At 34.3% G+C, this 13,491-nt stretch overlaps 1 protein-coding gene across 2 annotated transcripts in view; it reads left to right on the forward strand.

Moving 5' to 3' along the window:
- The window catches only part of LOC149080203 (uncharacterized), a 61,184-nt gene extending 52,189 nt beyond the window's left edge, over positions 1–8,995 (forward strand). For both annotated transcript variants that reach the window (XM_089239251.1, XM_089239252.1), the window contains exons 7-10: positions 5,385–5,463; positions 6,540–6,702; positions 7,824–8,001; positions 8,568–8,995. In XM_089239251.1, the coding sequence (XP_089095377.1) occupies positions 5,385–5,463; positions 6,540–6,702; positions 7,824–8,001; positions 8,568–8,767 (620 nt within the window). In that variant the 3' untranslated portion in view covers positions 8,768–8,995. The remainder of the gene's footprint in view (positions 1–5,384; positions 5,464–6,539; positions 6,703–7,823; positions 8,002–8,567) is intronic.
- The last annotated feature ends 4,496 nt before the right edge of the window (positions 8,996–13,491 follow it).

The raw sequence follows: 13,491 nt of genomic DNA on the forward strand, positions 1-13,491 counted from the left end.
ACGATGGTTTTTCTCCTTTATTGCGTCGGTAAATCAATTATTTTCTTCAGGTCAATTATCTTGAAACTTATTCTTGTTTTGCTAGAAAGTAACATTCCTAAGTATAAGCATTCTAATAATGCTATCTTGTACATAGCAAGCGAAATTAGTTATTTTTCTAAATATTTCAGAGCGTGGAGCTCTCATTTGTGTGTTCGATATAGGTAATTAAACTATATATGAAAAAAGAGAAGAATCTAAATAAGTTCAATATCAAATCCATGAGAAACAACAGTATATTTAGAATTACGCCATAAACTTGCTCAACGACAAATACAGCTTTTTTCCGGCAAAATAATTTTTTTTTGAAAAGATGCAGAAAGATATACTATCAGCTTTTTGTTTTATTTATTTATTTTTCAAATTATTTTCTGAATTTTTATCCTCAACAACAATGGAAAGAACAAGAAATAAATTGATTGGCAGTACGAAGCTGAAACTGCTTAAATTCTCACGACTGCTAAAGGCTATACCGTTATTGTATCTTAAGATACAATACTCAAGCAATATGCAAAACAGAAAAAAAATAGTAAGTTTAAATAAAAAAAGTAAAAAATTTAAAAAAGCAGAACCAGTTTTTTAGTAATCATAAATTTTGCAACAAAAAAAATATTTACTGTCGAGTGCACGTTTTTCTTTATCCTCTTACTATAAATGTTATTTGTTTCAAAATTGTTACTAAGCGACTTCAAACAAAACGGGCGCAAAAGAGAATCAGTATATTCTTAAGAGAAATAATTGTGGGTTTTCAGAAAGAAAAAGAGAGAAACAGAAAAAAACCCACTAAAGCAGTTTTACTTAAGAACTAAACTTTTCAAGGTTAAATCCATTCATTATTTTTTTTCCAAAATAAACGGTGCTACGGAAAAGTCTGAGAGTTACTGATATTTTTTACTGTGGCCTCTTTTGGTCAGGTCAAATGTTAAAAACATGCCAAGGTAAACGAACTCTAAAACGGTAACAGTTGAGAAAAGTTACATTTATCCACCAGCACAAAGACAACCTACCTTTCATGATTCATATTTTGACTTTGTAAATTGATTGTGAGCATTTTGGTGAAGATCCGCCTACAGCTGTCATTACCATTGCTCAGCACATGCATCTTCATCGTAGCTCTAAATCTTTCTTCTGCATCCTCTTCAAATATATGGTTGAATTTATCTGAAAAGAAATGTATAAATAATTCGATTACTCATTCGTTCCTTTGGAGTTTTCGCTTTTCCAGTCTTCTTCTAAAGTAACTGATTTCCTTCAAATGACGAATTTCATGAAAATTGTCGAAAATTGTTTTATTAATTTATTTGAAAGAGTTTTATTCAAAGAATTCAAAATTGTTTAATTTTTGTATATACAACACGTATAAAGTTATAGTTGAGTTAAATCATTTCGTGCAATGCTTTCAAAGGCAACAAATAATTTCTAAACACGTTTTATGAAGATTTGTTTTCTTTATTTATTGCATGCAAAACAGAATTTCTAAAAAGTAATGCAAGATGTTTTCATGAAATTTTTCAACAGTGTTTCAATGATATGAGCCTACAATGAACTAAGAACTTGGATATATGTAGGAATTTAATATTTATAGATTGTCTGAAAATAAACTATTGTCCAAATTCACGTGTTGTTTCACGAAAATTGATATAATTCCACAGAATATTTTGTGTGCCTTAAAAGTTTTAGTTCATTGCTCAGACAACCATCATAGCAACATAAAGTATCAAAACTATTTGCATATATGCTGTATTTTTTAGTGTACAATGTCTGTCGTAAGTACTGAAAATAAGTTAATTTCGCGAACATAATATATTGAATATCTCAATTTTTTTTCAAAATATTTCAAGAATTTCACTGCACTTCCTTATTTTCTACTGTATTATGATTAAAACCACACGTTTTGTAAAAACCATACTATTTGAAAAAACTGCCTCGAAGTTAGTCTACTTAAAAAGACGTATTCAAAAGAACTGTACTTTGTCGTATTCGTTTTTCGTGTGAATATTATCCAGCTCGGTTGTTGCAGTTCCCATCTCTATTTATACTGTATTTATATGTCTTATACATATATTATTCGCATTTGTCTTGGTACATACATTCCATTAATAATCCGATCTTGAAGTTCATATATTTTTTCGTTCGTATCACAAATTTTTCAAATTCTGAGACTTTTTTTCTTAAATTAATGGCGGAGAGAAATTTTGACCAAGCGTGCGTCTTTAACATGTAGATATAATGAATACTTTACTATCGTTGCTCTTTTTCTTTACCAGCCACAGTTCTAAACGTCTGTTGCTGATGATTCATGCGTGAAAATTGATCGCTGCAGTTCATATAGACTATAAGATACGTAGTAATCCTAGTCATTACTTGGGGAGGGGAAATTCATCTTCTGAGATTCACTTACGAAAATACTAGAAGACCATGAAATTAAACTGTACTGTGTCCGTGAAATTGTCTTGAGTTCCTTTGACTGAAAATTGTTTTACTTGCCACAAATTTCCCATTCCGAAAATATTATAAAAAGAAAGTTGAAACAGAGACAGTTTAAATACTAAGAGGTTGCTACTTACACGGCTCAGTGGAATGTGAATTTTTATGGCACCGAGTACCCGGCTTTTGATATAAAAAGGTTCATAATTTGGAGAGCGGCTTTTCTTTTTCCGAATAATGCTTTGACAGAGGTTATCTATGCTTTTATTGCTGTGTTGATGTTATAAGTATGCGTTAGAGTATGACATAAAAGGTTATCCTTTATTTTGCATGGAATTAAACTGGGGAACCTTTTTAAAGTAAAAAATTCGTTCTGACATTCACAACTAGAGGGTGTTTTCTATGAAAACCACACTAATTGCAGCTATTAGCGCATGTAAATGTTTTGCAAACATGTGACCAACTGCTCAAGCTTCATGGTAAGGAATCTGAACATCTCCATAAGACAACCATTTCCATTTTCATTTCTTCACTGTAGAGCAGTGGTTCCCAACATTTTTCCTTCCGCACCCCCAGAGCAATGTGACTCACCTTCCTACAACCCCTTGGATAATGTTTTTTATATATGTTAGAATATTCAGGTTTTTTTTCTATAATTGATTACATTAATTGTCCGATAATTCATTTCTATGAATTCTTTTAATATCTTTTTAATATCTTTTCGTCTATGGCTAATATTTAATTTTGTTTTCATTTTTTGAAAATTAATTCAAAAACGAAACGAAAAAAAAATATTTTTTACCATTTTTTGAGATTTAGAAACAAGATTCATCGAATAGTTCTTCACTTATTGATTCCAGCCGCAACAACTGTAAACTAATGTTTCTTTGACACTTGACTGAATTTTTTGATGTTTTTACTAAATCATGTGCGTTCACGACAGTATCCAATCTAAGCACAACATGCTAATAACACGAGGTACCAATGTAAACAAACCATGAAATAATTTAGGTAAATAATGGTTTTTTCCTCAACCGAAATGGAAAACAATTACGATCGCTAATGAAAAAAGAAACTTTTACAATGCAAAATTCGCATTACACAGAAGTCAGCACAAGTCGGAAGATGAGGCGTCAAAAGCTTGGTAGGATTGATATTTTTTTTGAATTTTATCATCATGTTAATTTCCCTGAATAAGCAGTCGATATGTTGAATTTTTTTTCCATCTCGCACCCCCAAAATGCTCTCTCGCACTCTTAGAGGTGCATGCACCCCCTGGTTGGGAACCACAGCTGTAGAGTATCGCGTTGACTTTACAAAAACGCAGCAAAATTTTGACCAGCAAAACGCGTTTTGCTAGTCAAACTGTTCAACGAAAACGATGATTCCACACCATAACTAAGTGGAGAGTTTTCGGTCTTTAAAGAGGCATTGAAAATTCTCGCCATCTCTTCATAAACACAAAAGCGGGGTTGATTTTTCTCGCGTTAGATGTTATTTTTTAAATCTCAGGGAGTTCAGCTCTGACTTAAAAGATTATGCGAGTGTTATCGTTGAAGTCAGGGCTGAACCTTGGTGAAGTCCCTGAGGGTGAAAAAGATACCACATTGAGAACCCCCCCCCCCCTCCCGTTTGTGAGTACTTAGTCTGAAAGGGATAAGACGTAACTTGAATTTCATAGTTTTCTGAATTGTAGTTACGACTGCAGATAACGTCAAAATATGCGAACTTTAATTATAGACAACCTATACAGGGTGAATCCGACCAAGCGAAAGGAGAATAGACGAGCCCAAGTGGATCATGAAACAGCCCTGTCCTATCTCGAATCGTTTATGTTAAGTCTGAAAAAACCCGGTTTTGTGAAGTTTCCAAGAAACCTATACAAAAACTAAGCACATATTTGGAAAGCGCAAAAAAAATCCTATAAGGTCACACCAATTTTGTTAAAATATCTGGATTTAATGGCGAGCTACAGATGCTGAAAGACTGGCGAATTTCAAAATGAAATTGTCCAAAACATTTTTAATTGCCAATTCCGCAAAAATTCTTTTAGCTACAATCGGTCAAACTTGCCAAAAACTTGTCCATTCCACCAGTTTTCAAAAGAGCCCAGAATAAACAAATAAATCATCCAGTTCAGCAGAAATTTAGTCGTTATTTGCAATACATCACTGAAATCTGCGTTCGTCGAAGTAATTTTATTCAAAAAATAAAGTAATTTTTAGACAAACGCTGATTTCAGTGACGTATTGCAAGCAAAGGACTAAATTTCTCCTGAACCTTTCTCAGTTTTTGGCAAATTTGACTGACTGTAGCTAGAAGGGTGTTTGCGGAATTGGCAATTAAAAATTTTGGCGACAACTCGATTTTGAACTTTGCCAATATTTCAGCGCTTGTTGCTTGCCATTAAAACCAGATATTTCGATGAAATTGGTGTGTCACCATATAGAATTTTTCTGTTCTTTACAAATATGTGCTTAGTTTACGTATAGGTCTTTCAAAAACTTCAGAAATTCTGTTTTTTTCAGACTTGACGCATTTTTTTTCCATAACCGATTATTACTCCATAACCCGAAAACGGTTTGTGATAGAACAGGGTTGGTGGGGTGTTTCCTGATCCACTTGGGGTCGTCTATCCCCTCCTTTCGTTTGGCAGAATAGATCAGATTCACCCTGTATATACAGGTGTAAAGTAAAGGCCTTATATATCTTCTAGATTTCAAACCATTGATCATAGAAACAAACTTCCAATTAGAAAACTATTCAAATATCGTGTGAATAGCCCCGATATGCCATTTATTTTTCAAAGAACTGTATATATGTATGTTTTCAAATTCAAAACTGTATGTAAACGAATAATCAGCGTGGCAGTTATATTCCATAACTTACGTTTTCCTGTTTGTTTCAATTGTTTGCAGCTGGATTCGATATTCTAGTTAGCAACTGTGTTGCACATAATGGAGGTCAAAAAAGGCTTAAACTAGTGGATAGCAACGGGTAAGATTATTTTATTTTGATAATTTGGATTATTATTCTCCTACATAATAACTAGTGTTTTTTCTCAGACCATTCAATAATAATTTTAACAGTGTATTAAAACTAAAGCATCCAACGTATTCTCAATATTATTCAACTATAAAATCTTAATCTGCAGTATATATGGGTTAAGGTTTCGTAGTATAGTTAATAATAACAGTCACACCCAGAGACACATTCAGACGTGGAAAGAGAAAAGGAGTGAAAATACACATCAACATTGATTGAATTTTATTTTTCTCAAGTGAAATTTTCGAAAACATTTTCGATAGATAAATATTTAATAAGTGAATTTATAAATCAATGGCTATAACTACGTACGAGATATATACAGGGTGTATAGCTAACTCCCCCCTCACCGCAAATTACTAGCAAACTGTTGATTCTAGAGGCATACTTCCAATTAGAAAAGTTCCCAAATAACGTCATTCATATTGCAAGTGGTTATAAAAATATTAAAATTAAAAAAATAATTTTTTTGTGCTGACACCCTGTCCTCAAAAAGCCAGTTAGAACGTTGTTGCCATGTCTTTAGTGTGAGGCCAACAAGAAAAATTCTATTTCTTTTAAGTGCAATATTTGCTGAGATATTTGAATTCAAAACCCTGTGAAAAGTTGGGAAATAACAGCATAAACTAACAGACTATGTCCTTTCCCTCATTTATGCTGTTCTTTCTCAACTTTTTTCCGATTTTTGAATTCCACATACACGCAGTATCTCAGCGAATATTGCACTCAGAAACGTGGATTTTTTTTTGGCCCTCAGAGAGACAGGGAAACAACTTTCCAATTGGATTTTTGAAGGTAGGGTGTCCGTATAAAAAATTGATGTTTTTATTTCAATAGCTACACAACCCTCTTGCAACATCAATGATGTATCTAAAGTTTACACGTTTTATTTGGATATTTTTCTAATTGTGGAAGTATGTCTCTAGGATTAACGGTTCGCCAGTAATTTGCGGTGCGAGGAGTTAGCTATGCATCCTGTATATGCGCGTGTGTATAGGGACTTGATTTGTTTTGTCCTTAATTTGTAGGTGTGTAGTACAAGAGAAACTGATAAGTGCGTTCCGAGGTGTCAGTGGCCCAGATCGTTTACAGCAGCTTACTCTCTATTCTTATCTCAAAGCTTTTCGGTTCACGGGAAGTCCGGCGTTGTACATAGAGTGTGACGTTCATATGTGCCATGGAAGTTGTCCGGTAAGTGTGCTGATACTAAGCGTAAGTATATACGAATTAAATTAACTACAAACACTTGCGTAGGCGAACTTGAATTTTTATGCGATCCTAAAATGACCTTCACGATTTCGTTTCCCGCTTCATTATAGTCGATGGATGAGAATCCTTGACCTCTTCCGAATTGGCAGATTATTCTTCCTCATCTCATCATCAACTATTTCCCATAAAAACTGTTTTCATCTTTCTCTTCCCCCTCCCTCACAACCATAGCTGAGTAATCAACCAGTTAGGGAATCCAAAACTGATATTCAGACAAGACTTATTTATTTTAAACAGGTAACGCGCGCGTGAGTGCATTTGTAAATTTGTGAGAATTCGGCCAATAAATCTAGCTTTTGCCAGTTATGAAGGATTTATGTGTTCGAAACCCTTTCCATTTATGTATAGTTAGATATCAGGGTGAATTCTCTTAGATAGTATGCAATTATATCTAATATAGGAGGGAATACACAAATGGGTTTTCATGAGAGAATAAATATTTCTGTTTATCCAAACTATGCAACAAGATTATTTAGATGCCTTAACTGTCCCATCGAAACTAGAAATCCATGGACCCTTGGGGAATCCTTGGAAAGATTTCAGGGGTCCGTGAGTTTGAATGGAAAACAACCAATTAACATTCTTTTTTAACCTGAAAATTCCTATATATTATACTTCTTTATTTAAATATTTTGCTAGTTGCGGAGACGGAAGCACTTACAGTATTCTGCTTATTTTAACTGTATTGCAGTAAATTCGGCTAATACTTTGTCATTTTATTAAAATATTTTAAACATTATTCTGAAGAAGTCCCATGCTTTCACATTGCTGGTACAAGGGATCCGTCGAGCATGAAATGTTGAGAACCTCTCATTCAAACAATCAAGGGTGTTATGCTTGAAAATTCAAAGTCTATGTATTATATAAAAGACTGACGAGATGAGAATCTTGTTTTCATACACATAAAGTTTCATTTTGTTGCTAATTTCAGCATTAATCGATTTAAGTCTAATTTTAGTTATGTCTAGAATTACATTTCATAGCGCATGTTACTTACTCTAAAATGTTAAATTAACCCCGTTTTATTCCCCTTTTTCTCAAAGCCTCAACGTTGTTACTGGCGTCATCTTTACAAGCGATCTGTTGCAAATTATACCGAAGAATCATCGGCAGACAGTTCTTCCACAAATGTTTTATCGGAAAGCGTCAGTCTATTTCAAGCTTTAGAAGTTCGTCACGATGATGTTGATGCACCAAGTGCTCTCTCCGGCAGACAAAAAAGTGAGTTTGGAAAATAAAGATCCAACTGTTCAATTGCTGCAACGAATAGCAAATCTTATTTCCCATTATCTACTAGAAGTTAAATAAAATTAAAAAGTTGTAAATTTCCAAATTAACCATAAAAGGTGGTTTTGAATTAACTGCATTTTTTTTTTGTACATCGTTATGTGTCCATGTAAAACTCAGTCGAACAGAATGGATTGTGAGTAATCGGTAAGATTTAAATGTTTTGATGACAATCAGACAGTTATGGCGATTGCTTTTCTTCGGTATCAGGTAAGTAACTATTTCAAATTTTTCTCGAGAACCAGAGTCTACGAGAGTGATGACACAATCAATATCGAAAAGGCATTTTAACCCTTTGACTACCAATATAATTACCTGTATGGGACAAATATGTCCCAGTGGAAAGGGTTAGGGGATGAGGAACTGGTAATGACCGAATTGGGGGTAAATAACAAGCTAGCATTAGCTTTTATATTCTATTATCACTAAAGATTTTACACTTTCCATTACTTCATAGAAATAAACAATATCGATGCATATATTTCTATTATTTTACATAGGTTTTGCCGATGAAGAAGGTGTGGTGTGTATGAGAACAGTTGGCTTCACAGCAATGTTTACGAGTCTCCTATTACTGCTGTTCCTGTCCTGTTTCGTTTCTGTATGTTTATGTTCCAGAATGCGTAAGATAAAACATGAGCCTAATAACTATGATTCAAATTACTTTGTTAGTTTTGACGGTCACACGGCACTCAAATAATGAACAGAAAATCATTTGTGGATCACGTTTCGAGCTTCAAACTTTTTTGTCGGGAACATTTAGCTTTATCTTTGTGCTATAGTGTGGTTTTTCCAATACTTTTATCATCTCTGCAGACGACGCACACTTTTCAACATATATATAGTAGTTTTTACGCTTCAGACCTCACTATCGAAAATCTACGTCAAAAAACTTTCATATTTATTATTAATATGTTTTACCAGCAAAGACAGGATGCTTCGATGTTGTATGTTTACTTCATTTTCTTTTCGTCTCGCTGCAACATATGTTTGCGGTCAGTTCTTAACACTTTATTTGATGCTATGATGCACACAACTGTACGAAATAGAAACATATCATCGTCAAATATACAAAAATTATGATAAACTCATATGAAGTGATTTTAGGTAAATTTATATAATGACTTGAAAATATCAATCTATAATTTGACAGAGAGAATCAAATTTACTGACGAATATCATTCCAAATCACTACTGATGAATGCTTCCATACCTCAGCTGAGAATCAAATACAGTACAAGACATCACAGCTGGAGGTTGATAAGCTGACTACATGTGACTGCCAGGTTGCTTCCCAGCAGAAGAAACTTTAATCCCTTCCCGGATTCAAGATTACGCGAAATCTCCCATTCAGGCCCAGCATGGGCAGAGAAATTTTATACCATCTGAGTTGTCTTTTCTGCATTTTTTCATGTCAGTATTTTACTTACTTTGCCTTAGTAAGTAAGTGTTTTCAAACATATGATAGCGCTAATATACATAGGGGCCATTAAAGTATTACGTCAGCAATTTTTGACCCCCCCCCTTTCCAGCAAAAGTCAGCAAAACTCTGACCCCCCCCCCCTTGTCAGCAAAATTTCGTCATCTCTGCCCCCCACCTCCTATCACATATTAGTGGGATCAGAGACTGTATGCGGGGAGGGGGACATGGGGGCTCCTGCCCCCCCACCCCAAAACGATGAAAAAATCTTCTTTTTTTTAATGCATAAAGTATTTTTTTTTTAATCGAAATTTCGAAAGAAAATACCTTTATATGTTATTATAATCAATTGCTGTAAATTTCAATGCTATCCGAAGGCCAAGAACTCAAAAAAATTCCTTTTAAGAAATTCAATGTGACCCACTCTAAGCGATATAATGATAAATCCTTGGTCAGTGGACCAAATGTGACCCGGGGGGTTATCTGATGTGGCCTGTCCCCTCAAACCTAATTTCGTAAAAATGAACTAATCGGCACATTTACAGATCGCTTAGGTGACCCATGGCACAACTCCAGAGCATTTAGGCGGCCCGTGGCACATTTTCAGATCACTCAAGTAGGCCTGTGGCACATTCCCAGATCACTTAAGTGACCCGCGGCACAGTTCCAGAACGCTTAAGTGATCCGTGGCACATTTAGAAATCCCTTGAGTGACAGTTTGTGCAGTTTTAGAGCACTTAAGTGACCACCAGTGCGGTTCTACATCACTCAAGTTACCCCCGGCACATTCCCAGATTACTTAAGTGATCCGCGGCGCATAATTACGCATCACTTGAATGATGCGTGGCACAGTTCGAAAGTACTTAAGCAGCCCAAACACATTTCTAGATCACTTGAAGGATCCACGAAACATGTAGAGATCACTAAAGTGGCTCTCTAGGAGACTTATCAATAGGGAGATTGTTAGTTCAGGTGTAACAAACCACAGTTCAGGATGCCATTAAGAATATTTCATATTTTTATAAAGGGTGGATGATGACGTAAGCATCATCCAAACCCCCCCCTTGTCATCAAAAGTCAGCAAATCGGAACCCCCCCCCCCCATCAATGCTGACGTATACCTGAATGGTCCCATAGGAAACCAACGTCAGTAAACCCAAAATACGAAGGGAACAACAGCTAGATGCTTTCGGAACTATATCAAGTTTCTTCTTCAGTATCCAAGAAAAATAGAAAATGAAGTGTTTGCCTTTTTTCGCTATATTATTTTTCTTGACTACTGAAGAAGGAACTTGATATAGTTCCGAAAGCGTCTAGCTGTTGTTCTCTTTGTATTTCGGGTTAACTCTGACGTTTTTCCCTGTACATATTATCTTACCAAAACGTAATTTATTTCTATATGATAGCACTAACCATCACATGTGCAAATGATCAGCAAATTATGTAAATATACAGGATAAAAATTGAACGCGTTTGTTAAATGTGAACCTGCACATACATTATGCTATGTTTTAGTAAAAAATCAAATGACACTGCAGAACTGAAAACTCGGCGGAAAAGCCAAACTTACAAGAGTGCTCTAATAAGTGCTCTAAACTTTGCTCTAATAAATTAAAAAATGGGGTTTTTTTTTCAATTAAGTTTTGGAAAAATTTTATGCCACTTGTGCTATTATGTTTAAAAAATATCTGATCAAAAAAATACTTATTTAAAAAAATTGCATTTTGCGACCGTGAAACCCGGGATAAATTGAGCCTGAAAGGGATCGAAATATCACTAGATGCAAAAAAGCTGCTTATTAAACATTTACTTAACACCGCTTCCCGAATTTCTTATTTACTTCATCCACCGTTTATCCCTTCTGGTGCTCTCACGTATATTTAATTTCTTTTTTTCATTCACCTCTGTAAGAGTGATAAGCATTTTGCAGATCACTGCAGATTTTTATTGCGCATTTTTTCCATAATGGGTTAACAAAACCCAATTGCCAAAGACGGGTTCATTTCCCAAGCGATTTCATAGCATGTCTTTCTTTTTTTATGTGTTCCCTTATGTTTGATCTCTCTCTCTCTCGTATTCATAACTTGAAAAATTAAACATGGTATATTGACTTCTTTGTCTTATACATCCATTCTTTTATGGTCATGCATTCGTAATAAATTCTTTAATGCAATAAATGGTCAGTTCATTTCACTCAAGCTCGTTTTTTCACATCTTCCTCATATCACTGAAGTAGCATTTTTAGATTTTATATTGCGCGAAGCCAAAAATTTAGACAACACTACTACAGAATTTTGCCTATATTCAAAACAATAATTGAGGTCGTGCTGTTTTAAAATTTAATCCACAAAAATTTAGTTTTTATCTCTACTTCTAACTAGAGACAACAGTTTATTCATACTTCCCCCCCCCCTTTCTAAAATTTTAAGTCCTGCCATGTTCATGATTCTCCAAAATTTCGGAAAACATTTTGATTACTACTCGAAAAATACAGAAAAACAATATGTACTTCTATTGGTCATTTGATGATTTGGTGTTGTTATTTATTTCGTATTGTATTAGTACTGTTTATATGTTGTTTAGTTTCTTAAATGTACTTATTCAATTGATTCCAGTATTTTTTAATTCTGGTGTTTTGTTCTTTCAAAACTTTGTGTATAACCGAAGTAGCTCTATTATAGAAAAAATGCTATGCTTCTATAAGAGCACAATTCGATATATCTAAGTGTTTTGTTTTTTTTTTCTTTTTTTGTTTGTTTTTTTCGTGAGTGTGAAGGTCTAGAATTCGGGGTTTGTGCGCTCTAGGATGGGTAATGGTATGTTCATCATATCATAAAAAAAAATGTGTTGTGAAAATTGTGCAAAGAATAAAAAAGCACTTAGGAACAAATTCAATTTGTGTACAAGGTTGAATAAAGAACTGAAATCACAAAACTTTGTCTCTATTTTGTTTTTCTTTCTTCTCAAATTTGTGTATATGCTATGATAGTGTGCACGCGTACGTACCGTTGCAAATAGCGTATAAGCATGAATATGTAGGTATACTAACATTAAAGGAATCGAGAATGCTCGCTGTTGCTCAGAGAGTTATTCGAGTTTTCTTTATGAACGTGGATTCGTTTTAATTATTTTTACATCAATGAAATTTCATTCCTACTCCGCCATCCTTAGACAAATGTTGTCTAAGTAACCTTTCACTCGAGAACATTTTTTTCCGCAATGTGACTGTGTCAGCCGGTTTCTCATTCAAAAAAGTCCACAGAAAGCAAGCAGATCTTCATAACGATACTTACATAAACGTGAAAATTCAGCTCCTGCCACTGTTACTTCCAATATGGAAAACGGGGGCAGCACTTTTCGGACACGAATCACGCATAATTGACAAAATATAGGACCACACATATTATGCACACGCAAAACTTTCCAGTATGTGCCAATTCGTTAGAAATTCATCAGAGGAATGTTTTCGAAACCGTTTATACGTAAACGTTTAAAAATCGTTGTTTGCTCAGGTGGTAGTGTGTGGAATTAATACTTCAAGGGTCAATGGTTTGAATTCAGCTCGTACATTCTGCTTTTTTTGAATCGAGAATCTATCCATACTTAGATGAGACAACCATAATTTTTTATGCGCAGTCTATATTATATTTCATCTATTTTATTATAACTACTAGTTTTTTGTAATAATTTCTCTTATATTGGGTTGCTGTATTTTCGATATATTTGTTATCTATATTTTTTATGGGCATCTTCTTTCACCCACCTCGTTGGGCATTTTGCCTATCGTGGCCTTTGTATTTGTACTTGTTAGAGATGCATGCATGTTTTAGTATAGTGGAAAGACAGTTTGTGGCAAAAAGCTTTTTTTGGAATTTATGTGCATACTTTAGACAGTTTAAAATGGTGTAATGTACCATAGTCATGATAAATCAAATAAAATGAATGTGATAGGAATTTTAAATGTCAACATAAAGAATGGTTGCTATTTCAAATGTCAACATAAA

The sequence above is a fragment of the Pholcus phalangioides genome, unplaced genomic scaffold (assembly GCF_987345545.1).
Source record: "Pholcus phalangioides strain wild (caught in Gottingen) unplaced genomic scaffold, Ppha-v1.0 ptg000011l_1, whole genome shotgun sequence".
Lineage (NCBI taxonomy): Eukaryota > Metazoa > Arthropoda > Arachnida > Araneae > Pholcidae > Pholcus > Pholcus phalangioides.